Here is a 24,865-nt window from a genome sequence, read left to right on the forward strand (position 1 = left end):
TGCTTTGATCTATTCTGTTAACATCCCCCAGAGATGAACGAGAATTTGTCGAGACAAGCCTAGTACACTGGCGCTCGGAAGAGACAAACTCCATCCCAGTTGCCCCATAAAAACGCTGTTTCAATGATGAACAACCAAGGCGCGCAAGCCCATGCATGGTTCCTATCAGAAGCACCCAGGGCCAGCACTATGTACACGTCGAGACCCAAAACATATCAATGGACATTGTAACAAGAACCCAGATACCGTTCCTCCAAGCCGCCTGGGAGAACGACAAGAAGCCACTTTTTTCACAGAAAAAAATACGGACATGGGTCCCATACGACGCGGCTGAGGGAAAACAACACCCCGTCAACCTGCTCCATAAAAGAGGGGACGGGGAGTGACGTACCCTATGGCGGGGGGAATCCCATGACTCAACCGACCATTACAGGCGAGGAGTCAGGGAACTCCCTAAACAACACCCCGTCAACCTGCTCCACAAAAGAGGGGACAGGGAACCCCCAGAGAGACTTCCCACGTGAGCAATAAATTGAAAAGACATATGCAACATTGAGCTATGTAACAATTGGACTAGGACTCTCTGAGGAGGAGGCTCTGAAACTCTGAGGAGGCTCCCTCACTGAGAGGGAGGCTCTGAACTCACCGAGGAGGCTCTGAAACTCCCTGAGGAGGAGGCTCTGACCCAATATACACACTACTAGTAGGGAGCAGAGCAGAAGAACAAATCGTCTCTACTGCATTGCATCACCTACCAAGCTCAATACACATACAACAGAGCAGAACTTCTTTATAAGTTCTACTCATCTTGACAATCTGAGGAGGAGGCTCTGAAACTCTGAGGAGGCTCCCTCACTGAGAGGGAGGTTCTGAAACTCACAGAGGAGGCTCTGAAACTCCCTGAGCAGGAGGCTCTGAAACTCCCTGTAACAAAGGTCCACAACATGGAGCCTGAAAATAACTCACGAAAGTCTCACAACCAATAGAAATGCGCCCAGTGACGTACTCAATGGCGGGGGGAATTCCGTGGCCCACCGCCCAATATGGCGTGGGACCAGGAAACTCCCCCCCCGCCCCCTCCCTACCCTGTGACGCGCTGACCCAGCAACGTGACAGGAAGCCCAAAGGACAGGAGGCCCAACCCCCTGACCAATCCGAAAAAGGGGAGGGAGGTTTTATCAGTTCACCCCCTCATGACCCCTCACCCCTGATACGATGCAATGACAAAGCAGAGCCATGACACCAGTCATAGCGTGCTACTGTACATGAAGCGCATGTACACCTGTCAAGGTAACAGCTTCACATAGGCTCATGTGCGAACCTGCCACCTGAATTTTTACACCTTTTCCTAAAGGAAGAAAAACACAGACCAGGAGAGGGCCCCTTTAAGGGCCCTGGTACAAGAGCTTACACATGTAACTTCTGTAGGCCAACACTTAACCCAGTTGTGGATCTTAACGACACACACAACCCTCCATCACAACAAAAAAGGCAAAAGTACACTCTCACTACCGTACAACAAAATCATGTTTGAGGGGAGGGGGGGGGGGGGGGGGGGGGGGCAGGGGGAAACCGGGGGAAGAAACCACCCCTCACCACCTTACCCCTGATACGACTCGTTTGAACAGGTACAGCCCTGTTTATGTGAAACTCGCCACCTGTTTATTGTCATCACAAGCTGAGAGAGGGACTCACCCCTCGATCACATGCCACTATGCATAGCTTTGCAGGGTTTTTAACCCAGCCAGTTGTGAGCTCAGCTATGTTGCCTAACGTTACATGAACACACAACCTCTCATCATACAACAAAACCAGTTCATTTTTACTCACGTAAAAAACAACACCGTTTTCTAGGTAGAGAGAAAGCTATACCAGCGATCAAGACAATTCACACACAACACATGTCGCATCCCCAAATGTAGTGAAGCAACATGCGTTTTGGAAAAAACATCGTTATTACAAAACATTCAGAAGGGAAGGAAGGAAGAGGGGGGAAGTGTCCAATGGACCCTTACCTGCACCAATGAACGCAGGCTGAGAGGACCGCAACACTGGTCTCCACGTTGACGAAGGTCCTCGGGGCAAAAGAAGCTAAGGCCGGAGCGAGGCTCTGCGAGACGCCCCCCTCCAACAGCCGATCATGGTGCAGGGCCGACTACCTCCTCTGTCAAAGATGACGTCGTAGTCAGAGTGCTATGGCCTGCTATTCTCACGGCTAATGTTCAACGGTGTAGCATAAGCTAACAGCTAACTCCAGGCTAACTGGTAGCATCAGGCTAACGTTCCCAGCCGAGCGAGCGTACAGAGCTAGCGTCGTAGTTAACAGCTAACTGGCTAACAGGTAGCTCAACCCAGCTAGGATGCAAGCTAAGCAGCTATCACCGAAACTGTACAACGAGAGAACACAATATAGGCTAACACTTCAGACAGCCGCCGTCTGTCCCTCTCCTCATCCGAAGAGAGAAGAGGAAAAGAAGTCAACACAGTCTTCAGAACGGTGATTATCAGACACAGCGGTGCCGGCACAATTCCCTCATGGGCTGCAGCCGACTTGAGCGTGGAGGTATTCTTATAACGAAACACCAAACCCACTTCCCTCGCGCCGGGTAACTTTCATCTTGAAAGGTGGCGCCCGCATGGTGACAGAGAGTATCCGTTTGTCCAGAAATCCGGGGGATTGAACCGCAGATTCGGATACGGTCCCAGGCAATAGAGCTCCCGATGAGGAGCTCATGTAACATGGGCGTCAAACCAGAACCCTCTCCACGCCGCTAAGAGGCAGCAAAAAAGGGTACCAGCCTGAAGCCGGCTTTCGTAAGTCGTGTAGCCATTCCCCCCATAGCAACACAACTGGCGCTCGCATATCAAAACCATCACCCACCCGGAGAGGCAGCTAGCCCTCACACAGCCGAGCGCCTCTCAAGCAAAGTCCAACTGCAGAGCGGAGGTAATACCTGTCCAACTGCAGAGCTGGAGGAATGCCGGTGGGGATTAGGCCAGCGACGCGAACCCGTAATACGAAAATGCCGGTGGATGTCAGAATGATCATCATCTTCTAGACACCCCGGTGGCGAAGACATTATCGCTGTATTTCCTCGAAAATAGTGAGAGAAAATAAAGATATAATGTCAACGCAGCTCCTTCATCGTAGCTCCTCTTCAACATTTCACTAGTCTCAAAGTGGTGTATACAGACACTTGCCGTGGTGAAAACAAGGAAGGAGCTGTTAGTATGGCCACACCCCTGCTTATGTAGAGGAGCGGATGGGGGTGTGGCCAGGCAGATGAGGTGTGTAAAGGTGCATGTGAAAATGTATTCAGTGCTAATACTGATATGGAAGAGTATTACAGTATGACGCAGAGCGGAGCTACACGATACTATAACCTTAACTCTAACCCTAACCTTAACCACACTGTTACCTTAAACTAACCATAACCTTAACCACACTGTTACCTTAAACTAGCCATAACCTTAACCCTAACTTGGTCTAGTGGTGCATCGTTAGTTCGACTCCCGGTCGTGCATTTTTCTTTGTTTTTTTGTTGTTGTTTTTTAGTTTTTTGGACTTTCGCCAATACAAAATGGAAATATATATTACGTATGGTATGGCTATAACATAATGTAGATTATGTACCTTTTTACCTGTGGTCGAGATTAGTACTTTATTTTTATGCTGATGAGACAGTGTTTCTATAATAGTGGTGGATGGGGTGGTGGGGGTTGTGATCAGTGATGCCGGTAACGCGTTACTAAGTAACGCGTTATTGTAATCTGATTACTTTTCCCCGAAAATAGTAATCTAACGCGTTAATCTTTAAAAGCCAGTAATCTGATTGCAGTTACTTGTCCAAGTGGCTGTGCGTTACTATTTCGTTACTATCTCATCATAAATTCATAATGCAGGCGGAATGCAGTATTTTATTTCGTTTTCGACAGTCAAAAATACATTTTGAGCTGTTTTTCTTATTATTATTATGGAGTGACGTGGTGTGGCAGTGAAAGGGTTACACAAGAATGTGTCCCGCGGCGTGACTGGACTCTCTGTCTGTGAGTGACTCTGCTTTGGCCCAATCACATTCCCCATCCACAGTCTGCGAATCAGAGGCAGAGTAGGGCGGGTCTTCACAGCACATCCAATTGCATTGAAAGCATCTGGAATCACAACACATTGGGCGACGCTTCGACTAGGTACAGGAGGACTCGGAGGCCAGCCAAACAGCAAAAGAGAGAGATTGTTTCTTTCCCTATTGATTAATGTATATTTGATGGTGGCAGAGCAAAAGCTCTTATTTGCCAGATTTACAGTTAATTTACATGTTAAAGAGAGACTGATTGTATGTTTATAGAGAGACATTTATAAAAACAATTTAATAGTTACAGTTGATATAATTGAATAGTTCAGCCTGCATTTGTTAGATGTGAATAGATACACTGGTTTTGTACAACCACTGGCTGGCTGCTCTAATGCTGTGAGCATCATAGACTGTTGCTTTACCATACTTGATGGTACAGAAGCTGAAGCACTAGTTTAACAATTTACGTTATGTGCAGAGAAACAAGTTAAAAACAATTTATGCACTTTCAATAAAGCGTTTAAAAAAAACTGTTGGGGGAACGACGACGACTTCGTAACCTAGTTACTTTCAAAGTAACTAAGTTACTCTGATAATCAAGTAATCAGTAAAGTAACTTGGATTACTTTTTAAAGGAGTAATCAGTAATCAGTAATCGGATTACTTTTACAAGTAATCTGTGGCATCACTGGTTGTGATACATATGATACATACATCATTGAAGTGCTTTGTCGTTTTCATGATATATGGCGTCCTCTCGTTTTTGTCGTTCTTCATCCAGCCTTGTCCAAAGAATTCTCTGTAAGGAGAGTACAGGTGGGCCATGAACGAGAACATCAACATTCCACAGTGAATTCTGAATCTGTGGTACAGTCCGTCATCCTCCGGTCACATGTCCAGTGTGATGGTACACTCACGATGACAAATGACAGAAATCTATTACAATCTTTCTTTTATTAATTAAATATAGATTTTTTAAATAGATTTGAATGACTATTACACATTTTCCAAGAGGTTTTAATATCAATTATCTGCTCATTTTATGCCTGTCTATAATTATGCCAATTCTATGCTCATCTTATGCCTACGTCTATTTTGTGTCTACATCACTGCTGTGAAGCGATTCATCTATGAAAGGTGCTATACAAATACAGTTTATTATCATCATCATTATTATTATTACACTCACGCATATGGGATAACCTTGAACACCAGGTGGTCCAGCAGCGTGAGCTGCTCCGCGATCTCCAGAGCAGAGTGGTTCTCAAAAGGCTCTGCCTTCCCTCCCTCGCCCTGAGAGACATACAAAAGACACTGTTCGTTGACTCGGAACTATTTCACACCTTCATGCAGTTCACACTCAGTTAATTTAGTGGCCATTTACTTTACTCACCAGAAGTGTGATCTCTTTCAGGGTTATCTGATTGTCACCGTGATCTTCCTGAGTCAGAGTCCTGACAGACAATGGAAACATATACTGCAGTAAATGGTGCATTTATAATAGTTATTTAATTCAAATCGCTTTACGATTTTTGTTCCTCACATTCACCCATTCACCCATTCACTCACACATTCACACACTGATGGCGGATTTGACCATGCCAGGTGCCAACCTGCTCATCGGGAGCAATTAGGGGTTAAGTGCTCAATCGAGAATCGAATCGGGAACTTTCTGATTAACAGACAACTGCTCTACCTCCTGAGCCACTGTCCCATCTAATGATGCATATTCTTTATGTTTCTATTCTTCTATGTTTCCAGTGAGGGGAGGGCTGCCCCCTCCCCTCACTGGAGGGACTACACAACTCCCGCTGCTTCAAAAAAGCAGTAAAAATACTGAAGGACCCACACCACCCGGGCAACAAGCACCTCGTGCGGCTGCGCTCGGGCAGGCGTTTCAGCATCATGCCCACCCGGACTAACAGACTGAAGTTTAGTTTTTATCCCACTTATGCACTAAACTCAGCTAAATTTTAAAACAACAGTCTCCCTTGCATCCCCCCCCCCCCCCACACACACGCAACATTAGGGATAGTGCAATTATCTTTTACACCCCCCTGTTTATATTAATGTTATTTATGCCCCACCCCTGTTTTTATATTTAATACTTTGTTTAGAAATGTTTTTATATTTTTACTAGCACCTAGGGTTGCATTTTTTAATTTCGTTGTAACAACTGTAACAATGACAAAGATCTATTCTATTCTATTCTTAAGTGCGCGAGAGGGCGCTAGAGCGCCACCGCTTTAATCAATGGGAGAACTGGGAGATTTGCGAGTGCTTAAAATATATCTTAAATTATGGCTATGGGTCTAATACACTTGTCGATTATCAGTGAGTTGCTTGCAGTCAACATGTACAACGCACTGCTCGCTGGCCTCCCGGCCACTGCCACTAAGCCTCTTCAACTCATTCAGAACGCAGCGGCCCGCCTGATCTCAAACCTACCGAAGTCGGCCCATGTCACCCCACTTCTTAGGGACCTGCACTGGCTCCCCATTGCTGCACGAATCCGCTTCAAGGCCCTCGACCTAGCATACCGTGCGGCAAAGGGAACTGCTCCCGCCTACCTCCGGTCAATGGTCTCTAACTACACACCCTCAAGACCCCTACGCTCTGCATCTTCTGGCCGCCTCAGACCTACTCCTATCCAAGCTCCGGGAGGGTCATCAAAGAGAAGTCGCCTATTCTCAGTCCTTGCCCCACAATGGTGGAATGAACTACCCACCCCAGTTAGGACAGCCGAATCACGTCCAATCTTTCGCCGTCGACTAAAGACGCACTTCTTCAACCATTATCTGAATTAAAAAAAAAAGATAAAAAAATCTAACCCTAACTAACCATACTGTCATGCACTTGTCCTAATAAACTAACCTACACTGTAGCACTCAACACTTTGATGAACATTGTTACTCAGCTGATAGAGTTGTGCCCTTCCTGATGGCTTGTCGTACAGAACTTGTAAGTCGCTTTGGATAAAAGCGGCAGCTAAATGACTAAATGTAAATGTAAATGTAGTGCTTGGCGAGGAAGGGAGTCAAGTGACCTAAGCTACCACTATGCCAAGAGGGCCGTCCTGCTTGGTGGGGCCTTAAGGCTCATTCCAACCACCTCCAGCCAAGCCTGGCAGCGCGGCTGCATTACATTTCAATGTAGAGGAGCGTAGGCCGCACAGTGGTGTAGTGGTCCTGGGTTCGATTCCCGCTTGGAGACCAGGTTACTGGGTTGCCAGGTACGCAGGTGGGGTATCTCACAGGCCTTTCTGTTTGGAATGTGCATGTTCTCCCCGTGCTCGCAAGGGTCCCCCCCCCCCCAAAAAGAGATAAACCCAATGGAAAAACATGCAGAACAGATGGCTAACACTGTCACGTCCCTGACGAAGACGGACAGGAGCACTTGGATTGGTCCCCGGGTGCTGCCCCACGCCGCAGCCCATGTCTGCATCCCTGCTGCACTTAGAGGGAAGGACGACGGGATGAGACAAAAATGTAATCGGCGACCCAAGTTCTTTTTAAAATAAATGCATGTGTGTATTTCCTATGAGTGTCACCCATCGCATGTGTGTGTCGCTGCATGACTATGTTGCAATGTGTGCAACGAATAAAGACTTCTTCAAAGTCCAGTAGGCAGTACCTCACATGTACCTCGTGGCTGCATACGTTCCTCTATATAGGAGATGAATTGAAGTGGGCTGAAATGGGCTGAAATGGGCCGTTACTCATTGTGTTTACATGCACTACATTATAGTCAAAAAGGCACGTGCCATACAGTACCTAATGATGTTAGCTGCTGCCTTCCTCTCCTGGGTCAATAGTTCAGGGTCATGCATCACCTCCTCCACGAAGGCAATGACCTTTGACTTCAGTGCATTGTTACTCTCGAAATCCTGGAGATGAACAGAGAGCGGACAAGGACAGTTCACATTATACTGTGAAATTACGATTCAAGAAACACTGGAATCTGAAAATGTTTAAGGCCCGGCCCCTTATTGGTAAGTTACCTCCTTATACTACATCATTCTTGGAATGGAATTTTGTAATCTATGGAACCGGTTCTAGTGACTGGCTGGTCCTTAAGGTCCCCAGAGTTTGCTCTGAACAGGGTAAATCTGCATTTTGCATGATTCCTCCGAGCTCATGGAATGAACTCCAACAGTCCTTAAAGCTTGAGATTCTCCCCTCTGTTGCAGAGTTTAAAACCTTGATCTCCAACCTTTGTCAATCATGTGTTTTAATTTATTTGTTATCCTTACTTCTGTCTCGCCTTGTTGTCTTATTGTTATGATTTCATACGCTGTGTGATTTGATTTGCCTTTTCTTTAGCTTATTTCTGTATGTACACTCAACATGACTGTAAACGAGGGAAACCACAGTTGCCTTTCGAGTTCAAATAGAGGTTTGAAGTGAAAAGTACGTTGTGGACGTGTTACCGGAGAGTGTTTGGACACCCAGTGCCTCACAACATTAAGGACTCTGTTGGTCGCCGCCCTTCTGATGACAAACTCCTTGTCCCCGTTCCTCTGATCCGTCGGAAAGCCTGGAGAATAATACATCAAAAGATGTATTGCACTCAACTAACCATCAATTAAAGCAATAAGCCACAAGAGGCTTTTAGAGTGGCTGAGGGGGCATTGTTAGGGATGCTGTGTGTGTGTGTGCACCTGTGCTGGCCAGCGACATGCGTCGATACTTCTCCTTGGTGGGTGTGCCCTCATTGGCTCCTGCTGTAGCGATGGCGAAGGCGGAGGCCGCAGACAGGGGGCTGCGGTTGTTGTCCAGATCTCGGCACGATGACATCACCATCCCATTGTTGTAGGCGAACAGGGAGAATTCTGGGAGGAAGCAGAGTTATGAGGCGATACTGTAATCGGTAACTCTTTCTGTACAAAAAAACCTTTTGATCCTACATTTGTTTGTTTTTTCCTTGTATTGTAGTTTATATAGATCGGTGTATATTGTTGTCTACAAATCTTCTACGGTTGAGGAGCCGGGAAAGATAAATGGTAAACGATGCATTTATAATAGTTTTATTTTATCCAAAGCGCTTTACAATTTGTTCCTCACATTCACCCGTTCATTCACACATTCACACACAGACGGCAAGGTGCCAGCCTGCTCATCGGGAGCAAGTGTCTTGAAAAACAAGCATCTCATGTTTTTCTGAATGTATGTACATAATTCTGCCTCATGAACATTGGCAAGCTTTCCATTTTTGCACAAAATGAGTTCCCTTCTATCACTATCATTATTGTTTAAGCATTTCTGGTTTAAATAAAATTCAACGTAATTATTTTACGATTAATTGCGAATATTTTTGTGTTGAGCTATAGATTGTGGATGAATACGCACAGAAAGGTACACCATGCAAATGTTCATGCTTTATTTGTTTTAAACGAGACGATTTCGAAATGGGCAATGGGAGGCGGCCAGGTAGCACAGCGGACTAAGCGTCTGTCTACCACCGCAGAGACACTGGTATCGAATCCGGCTGTCAGCGGTGCCTCCGGCTTTGCCGGCCGTCATACTGACACAATTGGCGGTGTCAGCGGGAGGGAAGCCGGTGGGTGGTAATATGGTCGTTGTAAACAGCGACTCCTACAGGTCGGTCAGGGCGCCTGCACAGCGAGGGAGGGAAATGGTGAAGGTAGTGTGACCTCCCACGCGTTACACTTCACCAATGAGAGTCCGCGCTGTCAGGTGAAAAGAGGCTGCTGGCTGTCTCCTATGTATCGGAGGAAGCATGTGATAGACTTCAGGGCTCCCTAGACCGACCAGTGGGGGGCACATGCGCGCAACGACCAGGAAGGGTAGGGGGGAATTGGCATAACGAAAACAAATTGGGATGGGAGGAAAATACAGAAAAAACAGGAGGAGAAAAAGTGAATAAAAAAGAAAAGAAATGGGCAATGGGGAAATACATTGCAATTTCAAGCGAGGTGGACCGGCCGGAAACAGCAATGACGTAACCACTACACCTCCCTATTGAAATGCAGACATCTTGGTCGCGAACAACAGGTGATTGTAATCAAGTAGCAGCTGATTATCATCACATGACAACCGTGGCCAATGAGCTGTGACCCTGGGTCATATTGTAGAAACTTCATGAGAACACTATGAATGCTGCTGACCCTGTGTACAGTAGAAGGCTGTGTTTTTCCTCTATTCTGACCAAGTCCACTAGGGGGCAGTATTGCCCCACACTACCCTCCCTATATCATTTTCTTTACAAGATCTTTGATATTCAAGATGGTTGTTGCTAAATATAGGCACCAAATGTCAGCATAATGGAGGAATCGACTGATTCTCTGCAGTCTGTATTTAAATCCCAGGGACACGGGGGATGCTATCGGAGGAGCGGAAAATCAGTATGCGATAAGAGACGGGAATGGCTTTACAATTCCTGTTAATTCAAATGATTCCAGGTCACTCCTCAGCCGTTAAAACATGACTGCATGGGTTTCTTTTTTTCTCCAGATTTGTAAGAAGCAGAGGATCTTAGCTCCAGTGGAACAGCCTCATTACTGGGGGCGGATGGGAAAATACGCTCCCACTGCAGTTGCTATGACACAAGTTTCTCGAACACCTACTCAGGCCGAGCTTCGGCTTCCCCTGCACACTCATTACCATCCAGCGATTCACATGTAATACGACTTACATGTGATATATTGAATAGAAACATTCTGAATCCCAATGTTTCAGCGTTTCAATTGAGAAAATGACATATAATGTAATTATGTAATATGCAGTATTTTTAAGACGCTCTTGTGTTTTCTTACAGAACCCGTTCTAGTGACTAGCGGCTGGTCCTTAAGGTCCCCAGAGTTTGCTCGGAACAGGGTAAATCTGCATTTTGCTATCCTATCTCATGGAATGAACTCCCAACAGTCCTTAAAGCTGTTGCAGAGTTTATAACCTTGATCTCCAACCTTTGTCAATCAAGTTGTACATGTTTTCATTGATTTGTTATCCTTACTTTTGCCTCACCTTGTTGTCTTATGGTTATGATATTATATGCTGTGTGATTTCATATGCATTTTTTTTGTTTATTTCTTTATGTACACTCGACGTGACTGTAAATGAGGGAAACCTCAGTTGCCTTTTGAGTTTAAATAAAAGTTTGAAGTGAAATGAAACAGCAGACTCTTTTTCTATGGGCAGTCACAACAACGTGATGAACATTGTCTAGGGCATGGGATACAGGTGGCAGTGTTGCTTGGACCTCACACCGCCGAGACCGTGATGGTGTCACGTGCCACGTGTCACACAATGTACCTGAGGAGTTTTTGCCCTTGACGTTCTTGGGGGTCGTCGGCGACTTGATGGGAGACGTCTCCGCGTCTCCTTCGTCGCTCTGATTCTGGTCCGCGTCGCTCTCTTCCCGCACGGAGAGATCTACGAGAAACACCAGCGCCACACGGCTCAGTAAAACCCTGAGCTATATTTTAATCTGTTCATAAGGAATTATAAGTTAATACAGTGATAGTATGAGGTAGTCAGAGTTATATAGTCAGAGTTACTTTAATGGTTAATACTACAGTATGCAATAGAGAGAGTGTGTGTCTGTGTCAGAGTCTGTAAGAAAGAGAGGCCATGTGGAGACAGCTGAGGGGCCATCTTGTTATTTTAGTGTCAGGAGAAAGAATGGGCCCACAGCTCTCTTTCCCTTAACACTTTAGTTGCCAAAGGACGAGTTTAGGCGTCCTTCCCTGCCATGCTCAAGTTGCCGAAGACGCCGTAACTCGTCTTTGATATCAATATTTCAAAAATCTGTGATCGGAATCATATTTCCTTTCCGGGGCCCTGAGACACAAGTGTGATCTCCTCACAATCCTCTAGCGGTTCAAGACCGCCATCTGGTGGCCGATCGGCAGATGGAAAAAATGGATGTTACCTTTAACCCGGCAGGACTCACTCCATATGTGGTCCGGGCACTCGCTAATGTTAGAGAGACTCAGTCTTCACACAGTGAACATCAATCGCTGCAAATAACTCGAAAAAACAACATGATTTGGACGTATATATTATTATACAACCTGGAAATGGACCGGGTATTTCAACATCCCATAATGGAAAACTGTCTACCCCACGCTGATCGCCCAACGGCTATAATGTATTTGGGGCTATAAATCACGTTCTGGAGAAAGCTGCAGAAAGAGATGAAAACATACTTATACTTTAGATCATATTTTAGTATGAATATGTGAATGAAAAAGTTTAACGTTGCTACACCATGAACAATACATATAGGACCTTGAATGGGCCCTAATAATGGCAATCTAGCAATAGAATTTAAAAAGTTATAGCCCTGCAAAGAAGGGGAACTTCTCCATGTTAAATAGAGCTGGCAACGGATGGTATATCATGAATTTAACCTTAGGCAATCAAAGTGTTAAGCAGGGAGCCATAAACCCAAGTTTAGAGACAAGATTAGTAAGTTAGTTGGTTAAATGTAATTAGATGCAAATTAGAGTAGGTTGGACGTGAGCCATGAGTGGACAAAGAATAGGGAAGTATAATTGATTAAACCAATCAGTAGTAAATAGGAGGGATTCAATTCTACTATATAATACTGTTGCTTAGAGAGAAAATCTCTCTCTTTGCTTTTTGCTCCTGCTCTTGCTTTTGATGACCTGACAGTGTGTGTGAGTTAGAAGGGCTGGAGCTAACGTGACTTAACTTTTGTCAACTGAACCTATTTTGTAATAAAACAACTTCTGAAATTATAGAAGTAGTACAGAACTCTCTTTTCCTACAACAGTATTTTTACCATCTCATCGACTGAACAGAAGAAACCACAACCCAATCAGCGAGGCACTTCGAAACGAACAAAATGGAAAAACACTCACTGAACACGACGAGAGGTGAAGAGAAAAGTTGACCCCTCACCCGAGCGAGGTTCAGGTCGCTGATCACCGACGTACCTTGCTGTTTGCACAGAGACGAGGCGTCCTCCGCCTTGTCCGTCTTGCCCTCTCCCTCGTCGGGGACCTTCCCGGAGACGGGGCTGGACACGTAGAGCTTGTTTATGTCCAGGGTGGTCTTGCTGAAGGGGGACATGGTGGAGTACATGTTTGCATAGCCGTTGGAGGAGCAGCTGAGAGCGGCCAGGTCCAGAGCCTTGCCCCCGGTGATGATGGGGATGTTGAGGGAGAGCTTGCGCTGGCGGTTGGGGGACGACGTCTTGGCGATGGCCAGCGGGGGAGGGGAGGAGAACTTCCGACTGGCCCTGGGGGACTTGGGCGGCTCTCCGTAAAGGAATTTGTTGTTCTGACCGCTGGCGAAGAACAACTCCAGCGACCTGCATGGAGGATAAATGAGAGGATAAACACGTTTGAACCGAAAACAGACGGACGTGTTTGTCAGCGTGTTTTCGCTGTGTACTCGTGCGTTTGTACTTGCTCTCCAGCTCAGCTACGTACACAATACTGTCTAAATAATGAATAACGGGCCACGTCGGTACAAGGAGGGGGAGCCTCTGCGGCCGTCTCTTGTCTTTTTAGAATAAGATACAGGCTGCGGTGTTGCAGAAAACCTCTCCCACTCACTGACACCCTCCTGGCGACCTCACGGGTTCCCATAAATAGCACCGCGAGTGATAGCGCACACGGCCACCGCTGACACAGGCAGCCGAGTGGAGGTGGCTCACAGCGACATGACGAGCTCCATGGGAGAGCGTGCTGCAGGGCGTGGGCATGGGGAGCTCCCTCCTGATCTACAGCTGGGAGTGGGTCCTCACTCCGGGCCCGGGGATGGGCTCCGCTCGGCCACACTACACTACAACACACACCATCAATATTTCACACTATAGATCCTTTGCAGACAAGGAGGGGGGAGGGGAGGGAGGGAGGAAGGGGTCCTGCAGCATGGTGGGCCGGTTGCTAAGGTGACAGCAACAGAGACCCGATGAGACCCTCCCAGGCAGGCAGGCAAGAGAGACCGGATCCAATTACTGCCATTTCCCCGTGAACACACACGCGCACACACACACACACACACACACACACACACACACACACACACACACACACACACACTCACACTCACACACACACACACACACACACACACACACACACACACACACACACACACACACACACACACACACACACACACACTAATGTGACCTCTGACTGGCTCTCGTCACCTAACCCCCCCATCTCTCTCACTGTCTCTTATCCTCCCTCTGTCTCTGTCTCTCGCTCTGTCTCTCTGTCTCTCTGTCTCTGTCTCTGTCTCTGTCTCTCTCTCTCTCTCTCTCTCTCTCTCTCTCTCTCTCTCTCTCTCTCTCTCTCTCTCTCTCTCTCTCTCTCTCTCACTTCTTCCTTTCACTTATTTTCCCGTCAGGGGTCGCCACAGCGGATCATCCGCTTCCATCTGTTTCTGTCATCTGCGTCGTCCTCCGTCACTCCCGCTGCCCGCATGTCCTCCTTCACTGTGTCCATAAACCTCCTCTTGGGCTTTCCCCTCCTCCTCTTTCCTGGCAGCTCCATCTCCAGCATCCTCCTCCCGATGTACCCCACCTCCTTCCTCCGCACATGTCCAAACCATCTCAGTCTTGCTTCTCTCACTTTCTGCCCGAACTGCTCATTCATTCATTTTGTCCAACCTTGTTACTCCCAGAGAGAACCTTAACATCTTCATCTCTGCCACCTCCAGCTCCGCCACCTGCTTGTTGGTCAGTGCTACTGTTTATAGACCATACAGCATAGCTGGTCTCACTACCGTGCTGTAGACCTTTCCCTTTACTCTTGCTGGTACCCTTCTATCGCAGATCACCCCTGTCATCCTTCTCCACCCGCACCACCCGGCCTGCACTCTCTTCTTCACCTCCCTACCACAGTCCCCATTACTTTGGACTGTTGACCCCAAGTACTTAAACTTGTCCACTTTTGGTACCTCTACTCCTTGCATCATCACCACCCCTCCGTCTTCCTTCCCATTCACACACATATACTCGGTCTTGCTTCTGCTCACCCTCATCCCCCTTCTCTCCAGTGCATGCCTCCACTTCTCCAGGTTCTCTTCCACCTGCTCCCTGCTCTCACTACAGATCGCGATGTCATCTGCGAACATCATGGTCCACGGGGACTCCTGCCTGACCTCGTCTGTCAGCCTGTCCATCACTACTGCAAATAAGAAAGGACTGAGGGCCGACCCTTGGTGCAATCCTACCCCGACCTTGAATCCTTCAGTCACTCCCACTGCACACCTCACCACAGTCGCACTGCCCTCATACATGTATACATACATACTGAGAATGGCGCTGCAACGACCGGCTGCCTTTCTGTTCGCTCCGTCGAGACTGTGCTTACTTTTGTTAATATTTATAGTTTTAAGAGTTTTGTCTGTACCAACAGTAGGTGCATTTAATGTGTATGACCGTCAGTCACTTATAGACATCGGATTACGGGAAACTTACCGATTGGATTACTCACTGGACCAGCTTTCCGAACCGCAACAATGGCCTGAGGAGATTCTCCGGAAAATGGGACCAGAGCCTGATCCCGGGAACAAAGGAACCAGACGGCGGGGGAAGAGAGCTGGGATCCGTAACAGGCTGAGATCCAGACGCCACCGAACGCCATTACCCAGTATATTGCTAGCCAATGTACAATCAATTGACAATAAACTGGACGATATCCGTGCAAGGATTCAATACCAAAGAGACGTCAGAGACTGCAACGTTCTCTGCTTCACCGAGACGTGGCTGGCGCCGGACGTTCCAGACCACGCTATCCAACCGGCCGAACACTTCTTTATCCACCGCAAGGATCGTACAGCAGAGTCCGGTAAACAACGTGGAGGAGGTATTGCCTTCATGTTTAACAACAATTGGAGCGATCCAACTAACGTGAAGGAATTATCCAACCACTGCTGCCCAGACCTGGAATATATAACCATCAAGTGTCGTCCTTTCTTCCTCCCGAGGGAGTTAACGGCGATCATCCTTGTCGGAGTGTATATTCCACCGCAAGCCAGTAACAACGTCGCGCTCTCCAGACTCCACGACGAGGTAAATAGAATACAAGCGGCGAACGTTAACGCCGCCATTTTAGTGCTGGGTGATTTCAATAGCGCCAATCTGAGAAAGGTATTACCTGACTTCTATCAGCATGTGACTTGCAACACCAGAGGCGGTAACATCCTAGATCACTGTTACACGCAATTTAAAGGTGGCTACAAGGCTCATTCTGATAGTGGCTTTGGTAAATCAGATCACGCGTCCATTTTTCTTTCACCAATGTACAAACAGAGAATCAAAAGTACTCCTGTAGTCTCGCGAGAGGTGCATAAATGGGATTTGACGTCAGAGGAGACGCTCCAGGCTGCGTTTGACTGCACAGACTGGAATGTGTTCCGCGACACAGATAACATTAATGTCTACACGGAGACAGTGCTGGACTATGTTTGTACTTTGGTGGAAGAAACAATCCCCACTACCAAAATGAGAGTTTACCCAAATCAAAAACCCTGGGTAGACAAATCCGTCCGTGAAGCTCTGAGAGAGCGCACCAAAGCATACAACGACGGCCTAGTGGCAGGCAACATGAATGACCACAAGGTGGCGCGATACAACGTAAGGAGGACAGTGTCAGAGGCCAAACGGCGCTACAGGGATAAAATTGAACTCCAGTTTGAACAAGCTGACTCTAGAGCTATGTGGCAGGGGCTCAAAACGATGACAGACTACAAAGGCGCCTCCCTCAAACTGAACAGTGACATCTCCTTAGCAAATGACCTCAATACCTTCTATGCGAGGTTTGATGCTGGTAATAACAACACCAGCTCACAAGCCACGGCAATGGGGGGGGGGGGGGGGTCGGCTGCTGATGGAGGCGCAGTGTTCAGGGTAACAGAGCATGAGGTGAGGCGGACCTTTAAAAAAGTGAATATCAGGAAGGCAGCAGGTCCGGACGGCATCCCCGGCCGCGTCCTAAAAGTCTGTGCCGACCAACTGGCCCCAGTATTCACTAACATATTTAACCTGTCCTTAGAACAGGCTGTCATCCCCACCTGCCTGAAGAAGTCCACTATTATCCCTGTACCCAAAAAATCCAAGCCTGCTTGCCTCAACGACTACCGCCCTGTAGCTCTCACCTCCATAGCCATGAAGTGCTTTGAGAAGCTAGTAAAGGGCTACATCTGCTCCTCCCTCCCCATCAACATGGACCCCCTGCAATTTGCATACCGCCCCAACAGGTCCACGGAGGACGCCATAGCCCATGTGCTGCACACAGCAGCATCACACCTGCACAAGAGGCAGGGGAACTATGTGAGGATGCTATTCATCGACTACAGCTCGGCATTCAATACCATAGTCCCCTCCATACTCATAGCCAAGCTCAGGGACCTGGGCTTGAACTATGACCTCTGCCAGTGGGTCTTGGACTTCCTGACTGGCAGACCCCAGGTGGTGAGAGCAGGCAACTGCACCTCCTCATCCATCACCCTCAACATAGGGGCCCCCCAGGGCTGTGTTCTGAGTCCCCTCCTCTACTCCCTGTACACACACGACTGTGTGGCTCAGCGGAGTAGCAATACAATCATCAAATTTGCTGACGACACAGTGGTGGTGGGCCTGATCTCTGCCAACGACGAGAGGGCCTACCTGGAAGAGGTCAAGGTCCTGGCGGGATGGTGCCAGGAAAACAGCCTCTCCCTGAACGTCAGCAAAACAAAGGAGATGATTGTGGACTTCAGGAGGTCGGGGGTCAAGGACTACAGCCCCCTCAGCATCGACGGGGTACCGGTTGAGAGAGTCAACAGCTTTAAGTACCTCGGAGCCTACATATCCGAGGACTTGACATGGACCACACACATTGACAGTGTTGTGAAGAAGGCACGACAACGCCTCTACTTCCTCAGGCGCCTAAGGAAGTTCCAAGTCAGTCAGAAGATCCTTAAGAACTTCTACTCATGTACAATAGAGAGCATCTTGACCGGCAACATCACCTCCTGGTTTGGGAATAGCACTGCACAAGACCGAAGCAGACTACAAAGAGTGACACGTTCAGCCGAACGCACAATTGGAGGGGGGCTCCCCACCCTCCAGAACATTTACAACAAGCGTTGCAAGGGCAAGGCTAAGAGAATCATTAAAGACTCCAGTCACCCGAACAACTGCCTCTTTGAACTGCTGCGGTCAGGCAAGCGATACCGGAGTCTCAAGGCAAGCACAGAAAGACTCAGAAGAAGCTTCTATCCCCAGGCCATCAGGCTGCTAAACGAACAATGAACACTACACAACAACAAACCACCAAACGCACATAGCACACACATCCACACGCACACACTCACTTTAAACAAACACACTGTAGCACCCACTCCACACACTTTATAGCACACACCCACTTTAAACAAACACACTGTAGCACCCACTCCCCACACTTTATATTTATTGATGAAGGATTGCACTACAACTCGTACACCTTACTGTAAATTGTACCTAAATTGTACCTCATCCCATTTCTGCTTTGCACTATATAGTACTGTACATTAGTACACTGCATAGTATTGTATATTATATGGTAACTCAGAACATTGTACATATGTCTATACCGAACACTGTGACCTCATTTTCTTCTTCTAAATTACATGCTATACTATGTTATTTGATACTATCTTGTCTAGCACAGTCTCTGGAGCATAACAGTAAGAAGCATTTTGTATGAAAGTATTCTGTACTTCTGTATGACAACTATTAAAGAAACTTGAAACTTGAAACTTGAACTTGAAACATGTCCTGTACTACCCTGACAAACTTTTCCGCTACTCCTGACTTTCTCATACAGTACCACAACCTCCTCTCTTGGTACCCTGTCATACGCCTTCTCTAGGTCTACAAAGACGCAATGCAGCTCCTTCTGGCCTTCTCTATAATTCTCCATTATCATTCTAAGGGCGAACAATGCGTCTGTCGTGCTTTTCCCTGGCATGAACCCATACTGCTGCTCACTAATCCTCACCTCTCCTCTTAACCTACACAGCAAATTTCGCTGAGTAAATTTTACTCAAACTGAGTACATTTGACTCAAACTCACTTGGGCTCAAATGGACTCAGTTTGAGTAAAATTTACTCTGCGAAATTTACTGTGTAGCCTCCACTATCCTTTCCCATAGCTTCATGCTGTGGCTGATCAGCTTTATTCCCCTGTAGTTGCTGCAACTCTGTGCGTCTCCCTTATTCTTAAAAATCGGCACTAGCACACTTTGCCTCCACTCCTCTGGCATTTTCTCGTTTTCCAAGATGTTGTTGAACAATCTTGTTAGAAAAACCACTGCCATCTCGCCTAGGCATCTCCAGGCCTCCGCTGGTATGTCATCTGGGCCGACCGCCTTCCCACTCTTCATCCTCTTCATCCACACACAAGCACACATGAGCACACACACAACACACACACACTGTACACGCTCACACACTAGCAGCCACTTTAACATGAGCACACACACTCATGCTGCACACGCTCACACTATGGACACTTTACAGAAGGAAAGATCACTTTAAGAATAGTATAGCTTGAGATCGTAAATAGCCCTGTAAATAGCTCATGTACAGATACCGATATGCCTACTTTGTTTACTTGTTATTGCACTATGTCGCTCTATTGGTTGGACTCTTATATTATTACTTGTATTATGCACATTGTTGCGGGCGAGACCCCCCGCATTTCACTGTATACCTGTATGCCGTGACAAATAAAACTCTTGTATCTTGTATCTTCAAAGCTGCCCTCACTTCCTCCTTACTGATCTGTTGCACTTCCTGGTTCACTGCCTCCACACTGTCCGTCCTCCTCTCTCTCTCATTTTCCTCATTCATCAGCTCTTCAAAGTACTCCTTCCACCTTCTCACCACACTGTCCTCGCTGGTCAGCACCTTGCCCTCCTTATCCTTTATCACTCTGACCTGCTGTATATCCTTCCCTGCCTGTTTCCTCTGCCTAGCCAGCCTATATAGGTCCTTTTCTCCTTCCTTGGTGTCCAACCTCTCATACAGCTCGGTGAATGCTCTTTCCTTTGCCTTTGCCACCTCTCTCTTTGCCTCCCGCCGTCTCTCCATGTATGCCTGTCTACTCTCTTCATCCCTCAGTCTGTCCCACTGCTTCTTCGCCAACCTCTTCATCTGTATACTTTCCTGCACTTCCTCACTCCACCACCAGGTCTCCTTATCTTCCTTCCTTCGTCCTGAAGACACGCCAAATACCATTTTGGCGGTCTCCCTCACCACATCTGCTGTGGCTGCCCAACCAACCGGCAGCTCCTCCCTACCACCAAGCGCCTGTCTTATCTTCTCCCTGAACTCCACACAACGTTCCTCTTTCTTTAACTGCCACCATTTAATCTTTGGCTCTACCTTCTCTCCCTTGGCTTTCTTCCTTTTGGCCTCCACAGTTATCCTACAGACCACCATGCGGTGCTGCCTAGCTACACTCTCACCTGCGATCACCTTGCCATCCCTGACCTCTTTCAGATGACCCTTTCTGCATAGGACATAGTCCACCTGTGTGCACCTTCCCCCGCTTTTATATGTAATCCTGTGCTCCTCTCTCTTCCTGAAGTAAGTGTTCACTACCGCCATACCCATCCTTTTTGCAAAGTCTACCACCATCTGACCTTCCGCATTTCTCTCTTTGGCGCCGTACCTGCTCATCACCTCCTCATCCCCTTTGTTTCCCTCCCCTACGTGCCTGTTGAAGTCCGCTCCAATCACCACTCTCTCCACCACAGGCACACTCTCCACCACTTCATCTAACATGCTCCAGAATGCTTCCTTCTCTTCCATCTCGCACCCCACCTGGGGGGCATACGCGCTGATCACATTCAGCATTAGCCCTTCCAGCACGGTGGTGTAGTGGTTAACACTGTCGCCTCACAGCAAGAAGGTCCAGGGTTCGAATCCCGCTTGGGGACCAGGTTTCCATGATGCCAGTTACCCAGGTGGGGTATCTCCCAGGCCTTTCTGTGTGGAGTTTGCATGTTCTCCCCGTGCTCGCAAGGGTTTCCCCCCCCGATAAGATAAACCCAATGGAAAAACATGCACAACAACAAGATCGCTAACGCTGTGGCGTCCTTGACGAAGACGGACAGGAGCACTTGGATTGGTCCCCTGGCGCGGCTCACGTGGCGCCTGTCTGCTCCCGGCTGCCCTTGGGGGGGAAGGACGACGGGATGGGTTAATCGCAGATACGCATTGTATGCATGGTTCGCATGTGTGCCAAATGGTGACCTCGGAGCAGGTCCTAAATTATTATTATTATTATTATCACTAGCTTCAGAGCCATCACTCTGTCTGATACTCTCCTCACCTCTACCACGCTACCGGCATACTCTGGCCTTACTCCCCTTCCACCTGGTCTCCTGCACACACAGTATATCTATTTTTCTTCTCTCCATCATATCAACTATCTCTCCCCCTTTGCCAGACATGGTGCCAACGTTCAACGTTCCAACCCTCACCTCCACACTCCTCCCCATCCTCTTCTGCCTCCTCCTCCGGACATGTTTCCTCCCTCTTCTCTTTCTACCACCAGTAGCCCAATTTCCCCCGACACCCTGCTGGTCAGCAGTGCCAAGGGCGGTCATTGGTGACCCGGGTCTCGACCGATCCGGTATGGAAATCAGATTTTTGATCCGCATAATCATTTTGGCAGTTTGGTTTTATGCCGGATGCCCTTCCTGACGCAACCCTCCCCATTTTTCCCGGGCTTGGGACCGGCACTCGGAATTTCACTGTTTATCTTTTTCTCATATTCAAAGGACTGGGGCTGATGATACTGGGGGAAACAGAGTTGTGAGAGGGCAAGAGGCCGCAGACCAGTGGAAACAGACCCCGGAGGGGGGCTGGGAGGGGGGGGGGAGGAGGAGTGGGAGGAGGAGGGGGAGGGTAATGGCTGTAAGGTCTGTCAGGGGACATTAATATCAGTCCTATGTGTACGCTGTCTGCCTGACTACTGTACATGCCTTTCATTACTCAGTGGACAATAGCCACGAAACAGACTTTGTTTTAACCCTTTTAAGCAGGCAAGTTGACTAAGAGGACAATTATTATTTACAGACTGGCCTGGGGGGAGTAGATGCTGGGTACACATACCAAGTGAAACTGTACTCGTGTAGAAAGCTTTCATCAGGAATCCACCAGTATTCTATGTTAATTTCAAGTAAGGCATCGTAAGTTTGGGTTTAGAAATGGGGAATGTCTGGAAATAGATGGAATAGGTGGCGTATGGCTTGGACAATATATGGAATACATACATACAATACAAGTAAACCCTGCATAGGAAAGTGGACATATTCATGGATGGTGTCGCCATGATGCTCTCAGCCACTGCCTCTATTTATTTAACATAAAAACATAAAAAACATAAAAAACATAAAAAACATAAAAAACATAAAAAACATAAAAAACATTAAAAAAATCTAAAGGTTCGTTTTTAGTGGTGAAATAAAGAAATAATAATTTCGTTACAACATCCTGTAATCACCTGACCCGGCGCCTATAATCCATTATAATCGATCATGGAAACCGGCCTTTTGAGCCTCCGAGAGGATTGTAAATAGCAGAGAGAACTTTCGCTCTGCTTTGGCAGCATTGAATCCATCGCCTTTTGGTTAAAAACTAAGTCCCAGGGGCACCCCCGTGGCGCACCACGTTAGTGCATCGCACACCTACGCGGCCGTCCCGGGTTCGCTTCCCGCTCCCAGTGACATTTGTCGCATGTCTTCCCCGCCTCTTCTCCCGTTCATCCTCTCCTCATCTGTCTGACCATGAAAAGCAATAAATGCTAAAAAATAAATCTTTAAAAACGAAGTCCCAAACGGAAAGACTAATCCAATTTCACACGGTTGTAGGCCAGACTTGGGGCAACATTTGGATGCAAAGAAGTCATTGTTGGCTCCTATTTAAGAGGAGTAACCATTTTAATGAAAAACACTAACCGACAAACGCCATTGTGTGCGCACAGGGGTTGGCTACAATTTGAGTGGTTGTTTGTTCCACCAATTGAAAGTATTGTCTGAGACTTTGGCTTTTTGTAAGGGAAGTGGCACGAAAGCGGAAGGGCCAAAACTGCGCTCTGAATAGCATTGTGGGCGGAGTTCCTATTTTATTACATTATGGCAGAACGTTTGACCTCCCTACTGACCTCCCTACTGTACAACATCTAATATAGTTGTTGTCGAACCCCAGAGAGGTCTGTGTAAAGTCCACAACAGGTGACTCACCGGGCCGGGATGGCGCTGATGGGCTTCTTATAGATGGTGATGAGCTTGTCCAGCACCACGTCGGCGGTGGTGAACACGCGGTAGGAGTGCAGGAAGGTGTTGAGGAAGTCGATGGAGAGGAAGCGCAGGTCGGTCAGGCGCTCCAGCAGACGCTCCACGCTGGCGTAACGGATCTGCAGCACCTTGCAGGAGTTCATCATCTTGCTGAAGCGGATGTCCACGTCGTCACAGTACAGGCTCGAGTCCGACCTGTTCACGTCCGTGGGAAGGACCGGCGCACGTAAGTACAGAGATGAATAAAAAACATTTGCATGTTATTAGAGAACAAGGCTATATGGCAAACACATGTTATTAGAGAACGAGACTTACATAACATACACAACTTATTAGAGAATGAGATTTACATAACATACACATGTTATTACAGAACGAGGCTTACATGGCAGACACATGTTATTAGAGAATCATTCTTACTGTATATGGCATACAAATGTTATTAGAGAACGAGGCTTACATAACCTACACATGTTATTAGAGAACGAGGCTTACATGGCATACACATGTTATTAGAGAACAAGGCTTACATGGCATACACATGTTATTAGAGAACGAGACTTACATGGCATACATGTTATTAGACAACGAGGCTTACATAACATACATGTTATTAGAGAACGAGGCTATCATGGTATACACATATTATTAGAGAACGAGGCTTACATACTATAACATACACATGTTATTAGAGAAGGAGGCTTACATACTATAACATACACATGTTATTAGAGAACGAGGCTTACATACTATAACATACACATGTTATTAGAGAACGAGGCTTACATACTATAACATACACATGTTATTAGAGAACAAGGCTTACATACTATAACATACACATGTTATTAGAGAAAGGAGGCTTACATACTATAACATACACATGTTATTAAAGAAGGAGGCTTACATATTATAACATACACATGTTATTAGAGAAGGAGGCTTCTATAACATACACATGTTATTAGAGAAGGAGGCTTACATACTATAACATACACCTGTTATTAGAGAAAGGAGGCTTACTTGATCATCTGCGGCACGGTAACTTTAGAGTTATCTTCGAACGCGTTCATCATGAGGCCATTGCAGCGAATGTTGTCGACACACTGTATATGTATAGAAGACAGACGGAGAGACGGAGGTTAGAGTTAGTGAAGCGCCGTCATGTACAGGCTGCGCTACAGACATTCCTGGCCCCTTGTCAGGAGCAGCGGAGATGTAATGCGTGTTGACGTGCCTGGCTGATGTCACTGGTCCATGCAGACTTCTCCTGCCTGGAGGAGGCCACGAGGATGATCGTGAATGATTGGCTGTCTTTGGGCTCCACAACGATCTTGAACTCCAGGTGCTCCATGTCCTGGCCACTCTTGTCTGCTTTGGCTGAGAGGAAAAACACAAACACGCACGCACGCACGCACGCACGCACGCACGCACGCACACACACACACACACACACACACACACACACACACACACACACACACACACACAAAAATGGGATATATACCATTTACA

General features: G+C 47.2%; 1 protein-coding gene across 1 annotated transcript in view; it reads right to left on the reverse strand.

The window, feature by feature from the left end:
- Positions 1 to 24,865, reverse strand: part of rasgrf1 (Ras protein specific guanine nucleotide releasing factor 1) — a gene marked incomplete at both ends in the record, with an annotated part of 183,823 nt that overhangs the window by 5,245 nt on the left and 153,713 nt on the right. The window contains 11 exons of the mRNA XM_084334566.1: positions 4,788 to 4,872; positions 5,263 to 5,366; positions 5,467 to 5,527; positions 7,847 to 7,959; positions 8,503 to 8,609; positions 8,734 to 8,904; positions 11,345 to 11,464; positions 12,994 to 13,370; positions 23,297 to 23,545; positions 24,374 to 24,456; positions 24,588 to 24,730. Coding sequence (XP_084190692.1) covers positions 4,788 to 4,872; positions 5,263 to 5,366; positions 5,467 to 5,527; positions 7,847 to 7,959; positions 8,503 to 8,609; positions 8,734 to 8,904; positions 11,345 to 11,464; positions 12,994 to 13,370; positions 23,297 to 23,545; positions 24,374 to 24,456; positions 24,588 to 24,730 — 1,613 coding nt within the window. The remainder of the gene's footprint in view (positions 1 to 4,787; positions 4,873 to 5,262; positions 5,367 to 5,466; positions 5,528 to 7,846; positions 7,960 to 8,502; positions 8,610 to 8,733; positions 8,905 to 11,344; positions 11,465 to 12,993; positions 13,371 to 23,296; positions 23,546 to 24,373; positions 24,457 to 24,587; positions 24,731 to 24,865) is intronic.

The sequence above is a fragment of the Notolepis coatsorum genome (assembly GCF_963971535.1).
Source record: "Notolepis coatsorum genome assembly, chromosome: 18".
Lineage (NCBI taxonomy): Eukaryota > Metazoa > Chordata > Actinopteri > Aulopiformes > Paralepididae > Notolepis > Notolepis coatsorum.